The sequence below is a fragment of the Vipera berus genome (genome assembly GCF_964194415.1).
Source record: "Vipera berus genome assembly, chromosome: 2".
NCBI classification, from domain to species: Eukaryota; Metazoa; Chordata; class Lepidosauria; order Squamata; family Viperidae; genus Vipera; species Vipera berus.
Window position 1 is genome coordinate 166859526 of NC_138203.1, and position 21569 is coordinate 166881094.

The following is a 21569-nucleotide window of genomic DNA, read 5'->3' on the forward strand; positions in this document are numbered from 1 at the left end:
TTCTGTCTGGATTACCTTGCTAGGCTGATCGATCTTGCAATTCTGAAAGTACATTTCCCACCCCACCTGTGACCTATAGTTTGCATTGTCTGGGATTAATAGCAGAAGAGCTTCTAAGTTATTAAATCAGTGATCTCGATCCCCTCCAGTGCAGCTAGAAATTGGTCTACTTCTCGTGCTCCCGTCACTTGAAAGGCTTGGATTATCTGGGAGTTAAGAAGTCTTGTGCAAATACAGGATTTGTGCAAAGCGCAAAATGAAAACTGAAGAGGCCTGAGTTTTTTTTAAACAAGTGAACAAACTAGGTACGGATGTATACGAAATGGAGAGGATTCTAGGTAGGTTTTTCCAGCAAGCTGAGAGTGAATATATTGAAATGCATTTGTGTGGCTGCCTCTTTCAGGCAAGAGGAAGGAGATGCCAAATGAAAGGTTCTGCTTACGTGCAAGCAATAATTACATTCATCTCACTCATCAACAAGATTGCAATTAGAATAATACAACCCCTATTTTTTGCATTTGTGTAGCACTCCACTCCTCCAAAGAGCTGTGATTAGCCAGCAGATGGCACCAGAGATGGGCTGGAGATGAATCTGAAAAGGACCAACAGCAGAGAAGAGGAAAAGATACATTTTGCTCTTTAAATGAATAATTACTGCATCTTGTCAATTAATTACATGAATGGAATGAGGGGGAACAACCTCTCTTTTTTGAAAAAAAACCAAACCCAGGATATGGCAGAACATCAACTTTATAAGCAAATTGGATATGAGGACCAGGGGAAGGGTGTTTTCAGAAGCCATGAATTGGACTCTGGATTTTCTAAAAATCTCAACATGGTTTATCAAGCAGAGCCCTGGGTGCCTTCTAGATTTTACTTGGGATGCTAGAAAAAAATGTCTTTATTCTGATCAGAGGATGGCGAAAGAACTACTACAATGCATGAGAATATCCCTACTCATGTGTTAATGTGTATCTTCTCCTTTGGATGTTGCAAGAGGACACCTTTTTACTTTATCTGCAATATGAGTGCTAAATGTGGTAATTTTTCCAAAATTCTCATCCATTCACTTTTTTGCTTCTATACCACCAGCAGCATTTCCACTTCTCAGTTCCTCAGAAGCAATGTGAAGTTGACTTGTCTTCATCTTTGCTATTGACTGTCCTGAGCCAATCAATGCTCCCTCTGGCTGACCAATCATAGCTAGGAAAAAAGAATAACTGGATGGAAAGATGAAATATCCATTTTCCCATCTTTTAATTTCTGTGCCTGTCTTCTGGGATTCCCCTTCCACTGATTGCTCTGGAAGGGTGTATGCCAAACAACCAAGGGAGTATCCTTCTATTTTGGGTTAAACTCTTATGAAAGACACAACACTGTAAATGGTACAAATCACATTCATTTATTCATCTATATTAGAGGAAGAGGTAGGAGAAGGATCACACCCATCTGGGACTGCAAAGGAGTCAGCATTCTGAGTCAGGAATGTGCAGAAACTCTATATTCACTGATACAGTGAAAGGGAACAGGGATGCAGGATTTGTACTTGCAACTCACAGAATTAAGTGATGTAAATTAACAGTATTTTTCCATTCCAACCGAATTGTTAGTTCTACCACTTCCCTGAAATGAATACTTTCCCCTCTTTCACTATTGTATAGGGAAGTCCTCTGGATGGCAGCAGTGCAACCTGTATTCTCAGAGGGAAAGGAGACGTGGCTATACATTATTGCAATATTTTGGCCAGCGGTCAGCCAGCTAATGGAACTGAGGGTAGGAAGGTCCCTTAAGATTGCCTGATTTGTGCTGTCACACTATATAAGCATATGTTACACTCCAATAGGACCGTGGGATGGTGAAGGGAGCCCTTAGGCCACACTCATTGTGAAGAGGCAGAAGGCAATAGAGAATCAAGCTTCCCTTTCTTTGAAGGCTTATTCCATACAATGGCTGCATTCAGCCTAGCATGAAGGGGCCACCCCTCTGATCAAAGTGTGCTTTCCATTGTCTATGCTATTTCCAGACGTTGCATGCAGCCTGGGTTCTCACAGGCACTTGCTTGCCCAGTTTGAAGCAGGCAGGCTCTAGTTACGCGGCGGCAGCAGACATACAAGAAAGACAGGACCACAACACTGTCCTCCTTTCGTGAACCATGTGCGTTTGCTGATGACTATAAGGTGGGGTTTTATTTTTATTTTTTTGCATAAAACCAGGAAGTGTTGTTCTCACTTAGTAATGTCTTGAAATTTTATCAAGATACATGGCCAGAACAGAGCCATATACTATCTGTACTTGAATGTTAGAAAAGCAGGAGTGAAATAAAAACACCTTGTTGAGGCTGTTAGTTTACTAAATTTTGAACCAGTGAGATGTGATGAGAGGCATTTCCACAGAGACTGTTACCTTTGAGAAAGGAACAGGGTCCTCCAAATAAGAGAGAGCTACTTTCAGTGACTTTAAGGGACGCGGTGGCTCAGTGGGTTAGGACACTGAACTTGTCGATCAGAAGGTCGGCAGTTTGGCGGGTCGAATCCCGAGTGCCACGTAGCAGAGTGAGCGCCTGTTACTCGTCCCAGCTTCTGCCAACCTAGCAGTTCAAAAGCACGTAAAAATGCAAATAGAAAAATAGGGACCACTACGGTGGGAAGGTAACAGCGTTCCGTGCGCCTTTGGTGTCTAGTCATGCCGGCCACATGACCACGGAGATGTCCTCGGAGAAGCACTGGCTCTTTGGCTTTGAAATGGAGATGAGCACCGGCCCCTGGAGTTGGAAACGACTAGTACGCATGTGCGGGGGAACCTTTACCTTACCTTTACTTTCAGTGAGCAAAACAACCTGCTGCTAATTTGTTGTAGCTCCTAACCTACAAATGGCAAAAGCAGCCCAGAAAGCCCCCATAGCTATGCTCTCTGTATTTGACAAAGCCTAGATAAATTAGATGCACAAATATGATTATGTTTCCTTTTAATGGGACATAATCTTCAGAAAGTATTGGAGGGGTAACAATATATTAAAATTCTTCTAAGCTTTTAGAATTCCTTGGGTTTATAAAAAAGACCTCTTGAAAATGTATAATTTATTAAGCCATTGACCTCAACAAGAAGACATCACAGTACTTTCTTAGTCCGTGATCAGGTGACATCAAAGAATGATAACACGTTGCCCTCTTTTACTTCATTTGATTATGGGTATAAATTGGGCTTATTGACATCATAAGCAATATATCCAGGACATTTCAAATTACTCATACAAGCTAGCCGCGGCCACATCGTTCTGGGTTCAGCATAGCAGACCTTTTGAGTCAGGGATGAAGCAGAACTTACCTTGGATTGACCCAAATCCATGGCTCCCGCAAGTTTAAAAGACTTGGGAAGAAAGTTCCGCTTTCCATTAAGGCAATAGTCAAATGTCTATGATGCAAATATACTATAAAATATTTGGTCTTACTGTAAAAAAGAATATAGATTAAAATTATGTATGAACTTATGAAAACTTTGTGAAACAGGAACTACCGTTTCCTGGAAATTGCCTTAGCAATGCAGAACAGTAAATAATGAAAGAACAGAACTATATTTATTTGAATAAAGATTACATAAAGTATTTTCATTATGTGGAAGCACATTACTGAATAATAGAGTACTAAATTAGGTATTTACATGCAACATTATTGTGGCGCTCTTTCTTGGCAATTGTGGAACAATTGGTGGAGTTGTGCCAAGTGAATAAATGTAAGTAATCTAACAGATTTCAAAAGTGGGTCACAGGCCCAAGAAACCAAAAGTATTTAATGCCCTTGTATATCATTCATCTTCAATGAATCTATACTGCAAGCCTGGAAATGACTACGTGATGTATGTACTCTGGAAGCTGGTTGGAATCCAGAGAAACAAGCTCAAATGAAACGGACCAGAATCCTACACACAATAGAACCATTTCATGTATTTCCTATTTCCATGAGGTCTCCAAACCTGCTGGAAAAAATCATGCTTTGAAAGATTTTGAAGTTAGTAGACTTGGGGCTCATCTTACCTTGGGGGGGGGAGGGGGTATGTGCCAGAGGATCGGCACTACAGCAGAAAAGGCTTGCCACCTGGTCCTGTCAGATGGAACTCTCTTAGTGAGAGAGAGAGGAAACCTGACACCAGCCCTTCTCAGGCTTGGCAAGGTGTTCCCTGATTTACATCCCACAAGATGGAACCGTTTAGCACAGGGGTAGGCAACCTTGGCTCTTTTATGACTCGTGGACTTCAACTCCCAGAATTCTGGCTGGCTGGGAGTTGAAGTCCACGAGTCATAAAAGAGCCAAGGTTGCCTACCCCTGGAGATAGGCCAGGATATTAAGGAGCCTTTTGCCAAGCTTGATTCTACCCACCAGCATCAAAGAAGGACATGTTTCAGATTTCTTCTCTCCGGTCAGGAGATCAAGAAGTCTTAGACCAGGAGATGGGCCTTCTTAGTGGTCTCTCCTAGTTTATGGAAAACATTCCCCCTGGAGGCATAATCAGCTTCGAGTTAATTCAGGACCGCCTCAAAACAGTTTTATTTTAGAGAGCTCGGGAGCCCTAGGATGTTACTGGCATACTGTTTTTTTGTTGTGGTTTGTGATTGTTTTTCTTTTATAACGAAATTAAACAAAGTTTATTTTTATGTATGATGATATTCATTTGTTGGATTGTTCATATACCCATCTGGAGTTGTTCATACTAAGGTGGTGTACAATTTCTGTCAAATTAATTCTACCTCAGAAAGTAGCACAATGCAGTTATACTAACTGTTCATTCTGTTTGCTATGGCTTTGGGGAACATGAATTTCAGATAGTCCACACACGCAAAACAAAAGCCAAAAAAAGCCCCTTCTTTGTTTGCCTCTATCATACTGTCAACAAACCCAAGAATCTTTCACACTGTTTGGCACTAAACCTGATTAATTAAAAACAGATTCATCTGTTTTCTGGCTCTGATCTGGTTTGGTTGAAACCACAACAAAGCTGTTATTTTCCTTTGGGTCGCTGTGCATCTGTAGAAATTTCGGGGCAATTTCCCATAGTTGGGAACTCTTGCTTCATCCCATTTCCTGGTTCCTGGCTAAGCCAGCCATTACTCTCCCCTGCCCCATCCCTAAATATATTCTTTCTAGAACATCTCTTTCTATGTTTTTAGAAATCGTTTTCTCCAGTTCCCCAGCTGAGCCACCATCTCAACGTGCAATCATAATTGTAGCTACTATGAAAAGCATCTGGCTGTTGAATTACCAGCGTGGTATTTGTTCATTCTCTTAACATACAAGAGGTTTTAAGTGTAATTGAGGAATGGGTAGCAAGACCGGCATGGTGTCATTAGATTATTTCAGTGCATTTGTTTATATGTTTAACTGACCTTCCATCAAATAGCTTCCCTTCATAGCTGTCTGTCAGCACTGGAAAGTACATGTGCTGACAAACACAAAGACTAGAGGGCATAGCAATTTATTTCATTTCTGTGTAGAGTGAAGCGAAATGATTTTTTTTAACAAACTCTACAACTAGTAGTTGTTCAGGTCTTGAGAGAGGCCTTTCTTTGCACGCTCCAATTAGCTGGAGGGAAAGAAAAGGTCTGTTGACTCAGCCCTTTTCTGGGTCTTCTGTAAGTTTTGAGGTCAGCAGGAGTGAAATCAATTGCAGTTGCTTTTCAGAGTGGAATTGGGAAATGCTACTGTTGTGGAAATTTTCTATTTTAACAAAAATTATTTGGGAAAAACGTTTTTTTCATTTGGGTAAATACTGTAACAGTGATATTTTTCCCCATCTGGTACAAAAGTAAGAGCAAACAGTACTCAAATCATATTCACTTCTACAGAATAATAAATTTACAGAATACCTGTGTTGAACAGGTAGCAGTTTTGAGATGTGCTTTCTTGCTGCATAACTAAATGAGCAATGATGAATGATTTGCTTAAAAGCAAGAATGAAGAGCAGAACCCTGTTTGCCAACTGCTCTGGGGTAGAGCAAACAGGATTCAGCTTGATTTGAACCAATGGATACAGACAATCATGGCTATTATCTCCTCTCCAGAGATTCAGTCACTCGACTCAGCTCAAGTCTGAGAAACTGCTGGCTCTCCATATTTCGCTATTTTGCAACTCCCAGCAGCCCAAACGAGCCTACTAAAGGATGCTGTGAGTGGCTGTTCAACACTATCTGGATGCAAACAGGTTTTCCCACCAGTGTCTTAAGAAAACAAGGAAAGGTAGGGTAATCTAAAAATCCCCGGTGGAGCCATTTCACTACTATGGTAGACATCAAACTAAATTGGACAATCAAGTATGAGGAACAGAAGGCTTTGTTTCTACTTATTATCCTAGTATAATTTCTTATTGGGGATGACAGGAACTAAACTGTTTTGTCTATCTAGAGCAGTTTATGCATTGAATACTTGATATGTTCCTACGTGTCATGAGAATTCCTTTTGAGTGGTATGCAAATCTTTCTGAGTTGAAGCTTTGTGAAGTGAATGTCTATGTTCCCATACATTATTTATAATTTGTAGAGTGATATAAATCAAGCCAAATATTTAGAAAGGATCCCTCTTGGAATTTATACCAACTATAGCTAATAGCCCTGGAGGCTGGAAATTTTGTGAAATTATATTCCCAATGAATTAAGGAAATCTTTAATAAATAAACCGATGTTCTGGATACCTGTTCTGTTAGATACATAGTTAAAAAGATAGAGATGTTAGGAATAAAATAACAAAGCTGCATATCTTTTACTTTCAAAATCTTTTAATAGTACACATTTGTCTTTGTCATATGTAAAGATTTACACTTGTTAAAAAAGACATTTTAATCTAATACTCCCCATTCATTTCACCTTTTGTTGCCCTGACCACATACCCAGTTTTCATTCTCTGTACCTGATATAACAATAAGTTGATTATTAAATACAAAGTTCTAAAATAGTTACTAGATTGTTTATGGACATTGGTACTGTGGCTACTCTAGAAATTTTTGTGAAAGATTCTACATGGGTTATTATAGTCAGGGGGCACAGAAGGGAAGAAGGGGGCATTGTTAGCCCATAAAACTTTTCTTTTTCAGTTGAGTACATTCTACAGAAGCCAAAAAAAGTATGGATTGTTTTTGTTCTTCCAAATTATCTACAGTTTAAATAACCTGTTATCTCTCTAAAAGTCATAGAAATACTATGTGCAATGTTTGCAAATATGGAATTTACATTGTCTTTTTTCCCTTTGATGTGGTAGCAAATCTTTACTCTCATAAATTACTATAACCTGGCAAAAACAGAATTGTCTCTTCTTACCAGCAGACACTAAGTCATAGTATTAAAGTGCCGGTGTGCTTTGAAAAAAACTGGATAGAACTTGCCATGGGGGATTAGGAACAGAAATAATTTTTGATTAATGCATTTTAAAAAATAATGTAGAGCTGCAGCATTAGGGAGAGCTAGAGAGAAATCCAGTTCTAAACACACTCAGATGCACCAAAGTCTTAATGAACAAAATATATATCATATTCATGTAAATGATAATCAAATCACAAAAGTTTTTTTTTCTTCTATAATGATTACAACATTGAGTTAGCCTACTTATTTGTAGCATACATTACATCTCAGTAGGGCTGTTGATTTATTTAAGATTTTTTATCTGATTAAAAATGGACTTTTAAATCCAAAAGTCAGTGTCTTATACATTCATAAATTAGCCTATTACCAAAGCTGTTAGCATAACAAAATATTCCTTTCAATAACAATAATAAAAGCTGTAATATCTCTTTTAAGATTATTCATTCGGCTGCTTTTTTTCCTGTAATCAAGTTTTCCAATATACTAATTTATTAATATTAGCAGAGTTCAGACCTTAAACCAGTCACATCTGTAGAGCTCTTTTCCTACTTGCCTTCCTCATTCTTACTTTAGCATATATGTACTAAGTATGTGCATAAAGCTACACAATGCAACTGGGATCAATTATTTAGAGCTATACAGTATAGAACAGACATCTCACTCAAGTCATAGAAAGTATATGTTAAGTTTGTAGCTTACTTTTTAAATCACATTGACAAACTGAAGTTTATAGTACGGCTTATCATGATCAAAGACAGAGTAACACACAGCTACATGAATTCCAGAATTCCATTCAGGTTAATGGGGGCAAGACACTTCTGACTGGAGATACTGGCCAATCTTTTTCTTTTCCCCCAGCCTGGCCTCAGCCATTTTCCTTTGGAAAAATCTCTTCCATAAAGAGACAACTTTATGGGGACTTAAGGATTACATCTGCGAGCAACTAGTTATCTACCCTACCACCTTGAAATGTGTTTAGAACTGGGCAAAAAGTTTTAGTTTACATTTGGGAAAGCAGGAAAAAAACCAAATCAAAGCCTTAACATAGAACCAATCTTGCTCCTAAGTCTTCATATTAAAAGGCAAGACTTCAGTTCACTTCTATTACTAAGATGCTTGGCAGGAATAGACACTGCTTTAGCGATTTCTAAAAAAAAAATAATTACAAAAAACTTTGAACAGAACCATTCTACAGAACTGACATATATCTCTTCAGAACCATTGTGTTTTGCTTTTTATAAAAAAGTTAATATTTAAAAAAGGCCCAACCCAAAGTTATTTAAAATTCCATGAAGATTATTGCACACACTGTAGTATTTCAACTGGATTTTTCAAAAGGGCAAGTAGAAAATATTTGTATCACAAAGTATGCATGCTTTATTTTCCTGAATGCATTAGCTTACAGTAAGTTGTATTGATTGGTCTTTATTGAATATAATTCCATGAAGCAACTCCTTAGTTTGATTGACATTCCAACAATGCTTCCCAAGTACTGAAAAATATACTAATTTTAATTCTTTTTAATTTGGGTGGTGTTAGTTCCTTTCATTTCAATGCAGGCTACATTTTGCACTTTAGTTTCTTCCTAACATATTGCACTTTACCTTACCCAGAGATTAGATACTGAAGGTGTTGGGCAGAATAGATTTCATAGTTAGTAGACAACTAGTGCACATTTTAACCACTGTAGATACTGCCGTCCATTTGGTTGCCTTAGCAAATTAGGCTGTTAGCAGAAGAGCTGATTCAGATATTTGTTACTATGCAAAAGGCCTAGAACAGGGGTCTAGGACAACTCGCCATGGCCAACTCATTGTGGGACTATTCAATACTGTATTAATTGTTTCATTTAGTTACTTTTACTATTGGTGACCATATTTTTGTCAAAATTATCGTAATTCTTGCATTTCTGAATTGTCTATATAATAGTCAATAATAATAATAATAATAATAATAATAATAATAATAATAATAATAATAATAATAATAGTAATAATTGGAGGTCAGGGCATTTCAACGTTTTCACCCACTGTACCACTTTTAGGATATGGCAACATCCGAGTACCACCAGTCGCCTAGCAAGATGTCAAAAACTTGACCAAAAAAAAAGAGAGGAAAAAAGTGATGAAGTACAGGTAGTCCTCGGCTTATAACAGTTCGCTTAGTGACTGTTTGAAGTTACAATGGCAATGAAAAAAGTGCCCCCCCAAGCCACAGCCAGGCAAGAGAACCTGCCTGCCCGCCCGGCGGCGCTCTTCCTCCTATCCGAGGTTTTCATTCTTGTGAGCATTACTGTTGAGGATTGGCAGCAGGGGTGGGGTGGGGTTGTTTTTTATTCCCCCCCCCTCTGCTGGGTGGTTGCAGCAGGTTTTGATCACTTCACATGACCCTGGGACACTGTGACCATCATAAATATGAATCAGTTGCCAAGCGTCTGAATGTAAATCCCAAGACCCTGGGGATGCTGCAACATTCCAGCTGATCGGCACTTCTTCTGGGCTCAGCAGAAGCACCAGGATCAGCTCCGAGCTCCAGCTGGAGCCTGGCACTGATCCTGGCGCTTCCGCTGAGCCCTGACAGCCCTGCAGCTCCAGCCGTCTCTCACTCAGGCTTGTGCGGTGCTGCCACCAGTTCAGCTCATTCCCCTCTCCCTCTACCACTTTTCTAGGATGGTTGTGTACCACCTGCTAGGTGCCAATGTACCTCAGGTGGTACCCGTACCACTGGTTGAAAAGCCCTGATCTAGTCCAACCCCCTCTTCAGGCAGGAAACCCCATACCATTTCAGACAAATGATTGTCCAGTCTCTTCTTAAAAACTTCCAGTGTTGGAGCATTCACAGCTTCTGGAGGCAGGTTGTTTCACTGATTAATTGTTCTAACTGTCAGGAAATTTCTCCTTAGTTTTAGGTTGCTCCTCTCTTTGGTTACGGTAGTTTCCATCCTTTGCTTCTTGTCTTGCCTTCAGGTGCTTTGGAGAATAGCTTGACTCCCTCTTCTTTGTGGCAGCCCCTGAGATATTGGAACACTGCTATCATGTCACCCCCTCGCCCTTCTCTTCATTAGACTAGACATGCCCAATTCCAGCAACCGTTCCTCATATGTTTTAGCCTCCAGTCCCCTAATCATTTTTGTTGCTCTTCTCTGTACTCTTTTCTACTTTATTTTATTATTATTGGCCACACTTCTGTTCAAATTAATTTATCTTTTGCATTTGTTGAATCGTCCTGCGGTGAGTTGTCCTGCAGCGAGTTGGCCACGGCGAGTTGCCTGTGGTGAGTTGTCCCATTCCACCTGAACAGGATCATATTGCCTAATTCTGATGCTTCTGCATTGCTCTGTCTCATTAACTTTATTGCCTTCACGTGTCAAATTGATCTAAGTTCCATATATGGGAAAGCCAAACTGGATGCTGTGTGTATACAGACCTGGGGATAAACATGATGGATGAATGATTGGATGTTCAGAGGAGCATGGTTACATGAGGGGGAGTGACAAAACAAGGGGACACAATTCCTTCACTATACATGAGGTTGATTATCTGCATTTGATGTATAGAAACCAAGTAATTAAGCCAAAAACAAAGGACCGAAATCATTTTGATCATCATATTGTGCTTTTCCCTACCTTTTACATGAGAAGATTGCAAGGGTTTTGTAAGAATTGCATTAATTGCCTATATATTAAAATGATTAATAGGTTCAAGAAGAGTAGTCTAATTTAGTTGGTGACCTGGTTAGATTTCATTTCCTGCTCAATGGACTGGAATAATGACAGCATTTGTATATTTATAATTTTCCACAAGCAGGGTAGTAAGAGTCTATTGGTATGGAGCATTAAATGAAAAAAATGAAGACTTTGATAAACAATGCCCCTGTACTTCAGAGTGATTTAAACATTTACCAGTTGTCAAAATTAATTTGGAATGTGTTTTTAGGAAAGTGTCCATTGTGAGTTGATTTTAGAATCATAATGAAACATGTTTCAGTGTTTAAGATTATACCCTCATATTCAAACTGGGTTTTAAAATATGATTAGGGATTGTTTTCAGTCATTATTTATGTCTGATTTAGTTTCTATGTTTAACAAAATGTGGTCTATATGAATGCATGACCTAGAATATCTACTAACTGGGTTTAAAGCATTTATTAAGACTGCAGTGGTAAATACAGTTAACAGACAGATTAAGCTGAAATCAATAATTTTAGCAAACATTCATGTGGCTTGAAAAGCAAAGTCATTTTATCCTACTATTCTTTTTAAGAATGAATAAAGGGATAATGTGATCCATAGAAAAGAGCAACTTGGTCACATCAATACTGACAAGTTCACATTTGGACTCTGAAAAGGCTCCCCAAATTGTGCCAGCTCAGATCTGAGGATCCTTGTATATGCACAATACTGATTTATTTGAAGAATCATGCTTTTTCTTGGACACAAGAAATCAAAGATATGTTCAAAAACTAACTAACTCTTATATTTGCCAAGTTAGATCAGTACAACAGATAGCTGGAGACGACTGTAAGAATGTAAGATATTCACAGAGTTCTAATTAGACCTTCTAGTAAGAGCTTCTTTATTTTTTTTTTGAAAAATAAGGCTGTGGATCATAGCACTCTAGAAAGAAAGGCTTGTGACTTGAAAAGCCTTATACCAATGGGGAATTTCTGCTGCTTATTTAGAATTAGAAGAAAGGAAATGCTTGGGGCATTTTTAATCTATTTGTTCTTCTTCTATTCCAAGGTTAAGCTCTGGCACTGAAAACTGAATCCTGGCATTCCACTAAAATGGAGAAAAATGTCTAGGACTAGGCATGGTTAATAGTTAAAGCCGAGTGAGGTTAATGCCAGCTGGAACTGACTTGTTTGGAAGCCATTCCTTATCAAGTTTGCATGTGGGTTTATAAGTGGTAAAAAGACAGCAGAACCCATCTCCCCATCTGTCTCTCTCTCTTAAATCTCTTAAGTGGGAAAAAGAAAAAAACCCGAACCTTTCTAGGATTTTTCTTTGATAATTATTTCAATATCAAAATACAGTTGGAGTCTCTCTCTCTCTCTCTTAAGCAAGGTCAGTAGAAAAAGAATGTGTGAGTGGATTGCAATATTGCAAATCAGCATCAGTTTAAGTAAAAAAAAAATACATCCCATTTTGTAACTGCCAGTCCTCTTTGGCTATATGATGCCCCCTGTAGGGGAAAAAAACTTTAATTTTTAATTTAATTTCTACAATTTGTTTGATGATGACGAAGATGGTGATGAGGAGGAAGAGGAGAAGAAGTAATCATTCTAGGTGTCTGATCATTAAATTGCCCATTAATGAAATCACTCTGGGCTGCCTCTACACTTGATTGATTAGAAGTTAATGTAACTTAAAGTTCCTTCACATAATTCTCCTACTGCAGAATGTGAAGCTATCCTCAGCACATACCTTAGACTAGAGGATTCCTTTATGAGGTGCCAATAGGACACACTGAATGACAACAGTATTCTCAGCCTCTCTATTGGGAATTAGAGCAGTTGAGCTACCCATTGATCAGGATACACATACCATTTTATTGATCCATATTGTGTCTTTAACAGTAGACTGACATATTTAGCATATCTCATATCTGTAGGGATGTGAATAAATAGTAGGAAACTTCACCTGCTGTATCTGTGGCAAATTTGATTTCCATCCATATGATCCACTCATTTTCACGTGTATGTTGCTGATCTTCTTAGCCGCAGGTGCCATTGAAACAAACAGAATGTACACATTTATACTACATATCACAAGTCAAAGGATGTATTCCTGTTGTCAGACAGTGTACATCTGCCACTACAGAGATTGAGTTTCAGGGGAGCATATACTTTTCCATAGCGCAATGGTTGCACTGCATAAAGATAAACACAAATGTTAAGGACCGAAGTTGCTCAAAAGTAAGGAAGTGTCCACTCTCCTTGGATATATGGGCGTGAAATGTTCCAATTGAGATGGATTTGTAAGCAGCTGTTCTTGACCCTCAGGTTAGGTTCTTCCACCGAAAGAGAGAGTGAAACAAAGACTTTTAGGGGTAGGAAATAGCTGGAGTATCATTTTTTCCCCTTCTTTTCCAACCTACCAGATTTGGGCAGTGGGACCAGAGAATGTTTCTCATCCTAAGAATTCCCGCTCCTTAAGATTTTGGAGATTATGGAAAGCCATAACAAAATATATGTTTGTATATTAGTGGAAGGCAGTTGAATTCTCAGCGTAATCGACATTTTTGCAAATCTGTCTCTCTATAGACTGTTCATTGTTTAATTTCTGTATTTCCTTTTGCTTTGCACTGTAATAAAATCCAATTTGGAAACAGATATGGCTAATCTCTGCAGAAAATAGTGGATGGTTCAGTACATGAAATGCATTATAATTGCAACAATTCTTATTTATGGTCTATTAAGGGGCACATGTTCTCTGTAATGCACTAATGGCTACATCTTGTGCTTTGCAAAAGAAAACAAAAGAAAGAATAAAGAAAAAAGAGGGAGGGTTAAAAATGTAATTTTAAAGTTTAAAATATTCATTTTTTTAAAAAAAAGACCAACATAGTCTCAGGAATATTCTGAGGTACATAAAACAAGAGAAAATAAATCAGGTTTTTAAGCCACAAAATGTACTACATACTGCCATACTAGGTTCAATTAATTTAATAAAATAGACTATACATATAGACTCTGAACAATGTATTGCTTTTACCCAAGCAGAACTTATGCTTAAGTAAGCGTGATATAGCTTAACCATTCTTCTACCAGCTAGCTCTTTTTTAAACTTTGGATATTTAAAAAATCAGTGCCATTTTAGAATAGAGAGGTTTAATTTATTACACGAGGGAGGGGGAAAAAAACTTTTGGCACCAGTAACAGAAAAGAAACCATTTCAAGGGTCGACATCTGGTTGATCAAAGGAAAAACTAGGGAGCGTCAACAAGTCTTTCTTTGGAGTCGGAGTTACTGACAGACTGTCTGGGTGGGTGGAGTCCCCTGCATCCACAGAGTCCTTCGAGTCCCAAGATGGAGCACGTCTTCTCAAGCAAACATCTGCACTGGAGGGGGATGCAGTGCAAGACCTCCTTAGTAGCAACCTCTGTTCCTCAGGAGGGTCTATGGATATACACGGGGGACTCATTTTTTTCTTTGGCCGTGTCCCTTGCAAGCCTTCCATTTCACTGAAGACCTGACTGATGAAGCCAGAAGAACTAGATGTGGAATGATGCTGGGGGCTGTTTTCCATGGAACAAATTTCTATGGAATGTCTCCTTTGATCATCTAACCATGATGATGGTTTTTTAAGAAGACCTTGTGTATCTACACTGTAGCATTTCTTCAGGTCCTTCAAAGGAACATTGCCACTGTTGCCTACATTTCTCTTAGGGGTCTCAGGCTGGACCACTGATGAGGCACTCATGGCTGAACAAGTTCCAGAAGTAAAACAGCTGTTTATTTCTGATACTTCTTGGTCCATTGGATCCCCAGGTAGTTCTTGAAGAGAGTCTGTACAGGCACACAAATCTGGAACATGCTTGGAGATGTTATATTGATTATGGGAATGTTGCTGAGTGTGAACACTTGATCGGACCCAGCTGGCAGGCTCTCTTGTTCCCGAGGATGTCAAAGTGATAGAAAGGTCCTCGGTTGATGGGGCTGACAAATTGGAATCAGAGAGCTCACTCACCTCAGCATGGAGGTTCTCTCTGCTTTCTGAACTAGGAGTATCCGAAGAGTCATTCCGTATTGCCATCTGTGCCGGGGACAGGTGGGGGTGGGGGTTATCAAAGAATCAGATGGGAAGAAACACATGGAAGAAGTATTAGTGCAGGAAAGGTGCAAGATGTAAATAGCATATTAAAGATGACAACTGGATTTTAGCTTTTGTGTGTGATGGATTGACAACTCCAGCAAGCTCTGCTTTCAAGGTTTCTTTACCAGCTGCTCTCATAATGCCCTGCAGTCACATTATCTATTTTGCACATGAGGTTTAGGTCGTACACTCTCTAATTCATGACATTCTGCTTTGGGATTAGTTGGGAACTCTTGCTATTTTTTAGATGTGCTCAGTCTAAAATTCTCTTTCCCTTATGCACACAAAAGAACTGTGATAGAACAGCCTTCAGAATAATCTCTATGGCATATATGGCTCAAAGCCAAGAGGTCCCTGCAGAAGACCTTAGGGAACACCTGATTATGAACACAACCTAAGCAGTTGTTTTACTCTTGGGAATGCCTCTTTTAGGCATTCAGGAGCTTAAGTTGCATTGATGCTGAATAAAACATGCAAATCAGTGCTCACTGTAGCATATAAATGGAATTAAAATAAATAAATAAATAAATATTACAATAGGTTTGCCTAGCATAGTAGAGCTTGCCCCGATAATTCTTGTTTTTTCAAGGCACGAAATCAGCCCTAGGAAAGCTTTTATACAACAGGGTCCAGTTCATGGAAGAAGATGGAAATACGTTAATAAGGGTAGGGGGTTGTTGTTGATTTTTTTTTAAAAAAATCAGTGTTTTTAATTAAAGCTTTTACATGTTTATTTGTATTGCTAACAGAGAAAGAACAATTTTGGGCTTCATTATGCATTCCGATAAATAAAAGCATGTTGCTACAGTGTTATGAAACTAAAAATGCTGCATAATATTTTTATTTGTTGAAATGGCACTTTCATGTGTCCATGGAGACTGCTGTTAAGGTAAATAAAATAACATTTATTAGATTTACTATAAAGGTGAGTTTTAGTATATTCACAGAAGATTTGTCAATATTCTTAGAAGGCTCTTGTTTCTACCACTGTAAGTCATATTTACAGAGGTAAATCTGTCTGCCCCCGGAAAAGAAAAGTAAATACAAGAGAGTCTTTAGACCTGCAGGAGGATATTGAGATGGTTGGATTCCCACTGGAACTGCTTGTAGAGGGGAGATGGCTCAAGTTCTCACAGTGCTAAACCTGGCAAATCTGCCCCTTGTCAATTTTGGAGCTAGGACGGTAGAAGGACTTGAACTCAACATGTCTGCAATTGGGTTTAGTACCTAGCATTTTGAGAAGTTTTAAAGTTGAAGGATGCAGTAGGTGTGAATATCCGTGTTGGGCTGACTTAGAAGAAAAACACTTTTGCAGTGCACTGGCAAGGAACAACTCCGTATGCAAGATTTTCCTGTTCTTGAAAATCAGCAGATTGACTTTCACCAAGGAATTCATCACTAATTGCCAGGTCAGCACCAAGAAAAGAAAGGGAAATTGAATGGCAGGAGATTCTGGAACTATAAAACAAAAACTGCCTGATGTACAAACTGGATTTGGAGGGAAAACACTCTGCTGACTCACAGAAGACAATGGAAAAAGCAAAAAGACATCTAAGTTTGCTGCCTGTATTATATAAAGAGTTTTTAGTCTATATAAAAAAATCCAATAAATTGTGGATGGCCCTTAAAACAATAAGATATACTGGGCTAGCTCACCTGCCCCAATGAAGAATTGGTATGCAAACAACAGCTATAATGGAATATAGAACATATCCTGGTTCAGAATTGGGAAATAAATTTGTCATATGTTCATTTATTAAATGTATCGGCCACCTATCTTACCACAGGGTAACTCTGGGCAGATGTGTATAAAAACCTAAAATGTTTGGGCTCAAATATATACAGTGAACCAGAGGATTTTAAAAAATGAACGCTCAGTTGAAATCAAAACATTTCCTCCTGGGACTGATGGATAAACAGCTAGAAAAAAAGTCATGGAACACAATTTTCATATATGATAACTGCAGCAAATTATTGTATGTACAAAGATGAAAATACTTGCCAATACCTACAGTGGAGGAATGGTTGGTAAAGATGACAGAACTTGCCGACTAAGCTGACTTGTCAGATTAGAGAAAAGACAATATCTAAATTATTGATGACTGGAAATCCTTTACAGACTTTTTGCATGAAAAACAAAACAAAATAAAAAAAGGAGTTTGCAATTTATAGTTCTGATTATTAGATAGGATCAGTGATTCTCAGTCTTGACAACTTTGAGATTTGTGAACTTCAACTCCCAGAATGTTGGCTGAGCAATTCTCAGAATTGAAGTCCACAAATTTTAAAGTTGTTAAAATTGAGAAACAGTGGGACAGATTATAGAAAGAAGAGAATTATGAGGTAACTTTACAAAGACAAATTAAAGTGTAATTGGTACTTATAACTGGTGTGGAAGTGACTTCTTTATACCTTTCTTTATATCTTTTTCTTTTCTACTTTATTTCTTAAAACTTCCAATTATACGTGTGTGTGTGTGTGTTTATGAGGGTGTGCACATGTTTACATGTATACATAGTGGACTAGAAGACATACAAATTGGAACTAAAATTGGTGGCAGAAAAAACAAATGAGGAAGGTTTAATGGAATCTCTTGTTGAAGATAAAATAAGAAAGTACACAACCTGGTCTGCAGTTCAATATTAAAAAAATAAGATTATGTCAACAGACATTACAACCAATGCAAACATGCAGAGGAAAAAATGAAGTAGTACAGATTGTACTTTTCTAGTCCCAAAAATTCATAAGGGTGACGATTGTAGTGAAGAAATAAAGACCTTTTATATGCAAGAGACTACAACAGTTTTAGGCAAAAATACAGAGACATCACACTCGCAACATTATCAAAACTACAAACATATAGCTGTTTCAGCTGTTTTAGAAAGATTAAATGAAAACAATGAATTTTGAAAATATTGTTGAGAATATCTTGGACAACAAAAAGAACAACTCATTTTACACTAGATGATGTAAAATTAGACAGTTCATTGAAATAATTAATATTGAAACTAAACCTTAGATACACAATCCAAAGATGTTTGGATAGATCAAAGGCAATAGTAAAGGTCCGCAGAAGAGAAGGAAGTGAGATGACAGAGAAGGAGCTTACAAGAACTCAAAAGAAGCAAGTAGTGACAATCTATCAGTCCACCAAGATTGAATGAGCCAAAGAGAAAATAAATAAAATTCAGCTCAACAAAGAAATAATAAGAAACAAAGAAGTGAGAACGAAAGAAGAGAGAGAAGAAGAAAAGAGAGCAAGAAATATTACACAGAGTAAAAATGTGAAATTTTATTTTATTATTTTATTATATTTTATTTTTTGTATCACCAATACATCACGTATAATTATCCTAACTGAAGTACTTTGAAGTAAGTGAAACAATAAGATATTTACAAAAAATGGCAAGCCAAATAACGGAAATACTAAAATCAGCAATTAAATAGTCAAGAGACATATTGAGAAGACTCATTTCAGGAACAAGATTTACCACAATTTCAAAGGCCTGTTGCTTGACTACATGCATATTTAAATGAAAGCATCTGGGGATGTGTGTCTTTGACATGAATATGCCTTTATTGTTTGCAATCCAGTTTTCTATCTTGAGAATGGCATTTAAATTTATGTGACCTGTCAGGTTCTGTATTTAAAACTTGGGTTTGGAAAAAATAATAATCAGTTAGAGTAAGAATAAAACAGCAGCCATGAAATGAATTCATAGTAAATATTATAAATAAAATAAAATAAAAATTATAAATAAAATTAACTTTCTCCCTCAGGTCTCAGCCAGATGCTTCACAATGTTGAGGGCAGGACTGCCCTCTCCTGGTTTAAAACAAAGGTGCACAGAAGAAATGAACTGGCCAAAATGACAGAGGGAGGCTCCTATTGATGGGGTATGACCCTTAAACCTGGTTCTCCCTTTATTAGAGATGTGCCAATCCTGGACTGCCTGCAGCCATCTCATAGTCTAAGTGGCAGTGCTCATCTCCATTTCTTAGCTGAGGGAGCCAGTGTTGTTCAAAAACATTTCTGAGGCACATGGAATGCTGTTACCTTCCTACCAAAGTGGTACCCATTTATCTACTTGCATTTGCATGCTTTCAAACTGCTAGGTTTGGCCACAAGCTGGGGCAGTAACGGGAACTCACTCTGTCGCATGATGCTCTGGTCTCAAGCCTGGGTTGCCAGCTATCCGGCAGATAGCTCAGCAACTTTAACAGCTGAGCCATCGTAACCCATTTTATACACTGCATATACAATGTATAAAAAAACCTTAATAAATTGGTACACCCATCCTCCAGGCATATCACTGTATCACTTCCATGCCTCCTTGCAACTCTTCCACCCTGACATAGGGTAGATATGTATGTATGTATGTATGTATGTATGTATGTATGTATGTATGTACTGTATGTATTATGCATGCATGCATGCATGTATGTATAAAATAAGGTCCCAACACTACACTGTGTACCTGGAACAAGCTGAAACTTTTCTCAGTGAATGGGAAATGAGAATGGATTTTGCATGGCTGTTAGATGGCCTTCCTAGTTTAGGAATAGACAAGATGTTACACTATTTGTAGCATCAACTCTTGGTCAATTCTGCCCTGAAATACTTTGTGAAAATTAGCCTTATACACAATGGAGGCTTGATGCTTAGTAACATTAAGTCTTTGGCTGCTAATTATAATGGCCAAATAGGCAGCTAATGAGACTTATTATCTTTGGGGTGCTGATTAAAAAGGTTTGGACTGTTAGCTTTTTAACAACAAGAAGCACATTCAGGAGCTGGAGCCATGAAAACAATCTGATTATTTGTTAATATACCCTGGACTAGCCCAGCATTGATCTAATAGACTTTAGGAATTTAGCTTACCACTTTAATACTCTATATTAATGTAAACAGTTTGCCTTGGAAAAAATTGCACTTTATTTAGTTAGCAGGGAAAGGAAATAATGGTTTTAAATAAACTGAATTCTGAAGTAATCTTAAATTTGTATAATATGCTATTTGGAGAAAATGAAGAGTGATCTTTTGCATTTAAGATTACAGTTTTTCAGTCCTAAATGCAAAAGATCTAAGCTTTAACTTTTTGGCAAATTAAAAAAAACACATAGATAAAAATTGTAGAATTTTCAAGAGAGTTCCACTGTCAAGCTGAAAAGCTGGCAGAATAAAATGCGTGGGCCAACGAAGCTTAAAAATTCATTCAATGTAAAGAATAGTGAACACACATGGATGAAATAAATTTCTTAAAAATAATATTGTGATAAATTGATGCAGTTATGCAGGTAGATGATCTATAAGAGGCACAACTACATAGCTAGGGGACATCAAAAGAGGGAACTAGAAGTAGTCAGCAGACTGAAACAGCATTTGAGTAAATTTGGGTGTAGTCTGCCAGCAAGACTCAAGAACAAGGACTGGATCAGGATAAAGATATCACTTCTTGCCAGATATTAATGCTTTTTTCATGAAGTCATACATGTGACTTGCATAGCCCACATTGGCCAACACAGTTACTATGGTCCCGCTAGATGTATGTTCTACTCATCAGAGAGAGTGGAGCCTGGACACGTTATTTCAACCTTTCTAATTTTTTTCTGCTTCTTATATAATTTTGCAACCACATCAGATTAAGCCTGTGGCTTGCATGTTGAATGAAAACCAATGAGAGGACCACCTCGCTAGCCCAGCTTACCTGTCTACGAAGTAGCCGTTCTGCACAGGGAGAACGTGCAGGTGGAACCACTTTGGGTTTGCTTTCCCAGTCCAGATTGTATTGGGGCTTGAGAGGGTGGAATCGGTTTCTGGCAATGTGTAGAGCAGCATCAATACTCGCAGGCTGAGACTGCACCGACGTAGCTGACCCTGAGGAGAGGACAGGAGACTTGAGAGCAAGCACCTAACAGATTCCGTTCCTTAATTTCATTTCTAATTGTCATATTCAGATTCTCTCTAAAGTAGTGAATCCTCTGAAGTAGTGAAGAAACTTAATCAGCAAGTCTCTATTTGGGGACTTACTGGTATGGCTAATGCAGGACAAGAGCAGTGGCGGCTGGTTGTATCAACAGCAAAGGAATTATGTTGACAGGCTTCAAACTCTAGGAAAGCTGGAAACTCTGGAATAAGAAGCGGCTAAGAAATGGTCGAAAGAGAACACACCCACAACTGAATAGAGATCTCATCTCTGCAGCTACTTTACACATGTGGTGTGCTTGATTCCTGGCATATACAGGTAATCCTCAACCCTCAAGTTCATTTAGTGATCGTTCAAAGTTACAACAGCACTGAAAAAAGTGACATGACCATTTTTGACACTTGTGACCTTTGCGGCATCCCCACAGTCACGTGATCACAATTTGGATGCTTGACAAACTGGTTCATATTTATCACGGTTGCAG

General features: G+C 38.2%; 1 protein-coding gene across 1 annotated transcript in view; it reads right to left on the bottom strand.

Annotated features, from left to right (window-relative positions):
• Positions 1-14069: 14069 nt before the first annotated feature.
• Positions 14070-21569, bottom strand: part of CACNA1G (calcium voltage-gated channel subunit alpha1 G) — a gene marked incomplete at its 5' end in the record, with an annotated part of 457316 nt that continues 449816 nt past the window's right edge. The window contains 2 exons of the mRNA XM_081320681.1: positions 14070-15098; positions 20867-21036. Coding sequence (XP_081176807.1) covers positions 14238-15098; positions 20867-21036 — 1031 coding nt within the window. The 3' untranslated portion in view covers positions 14070-14237. The remainder of the gene's footprint in view (positions 15099-20866; positions 21037-21569) is intronic.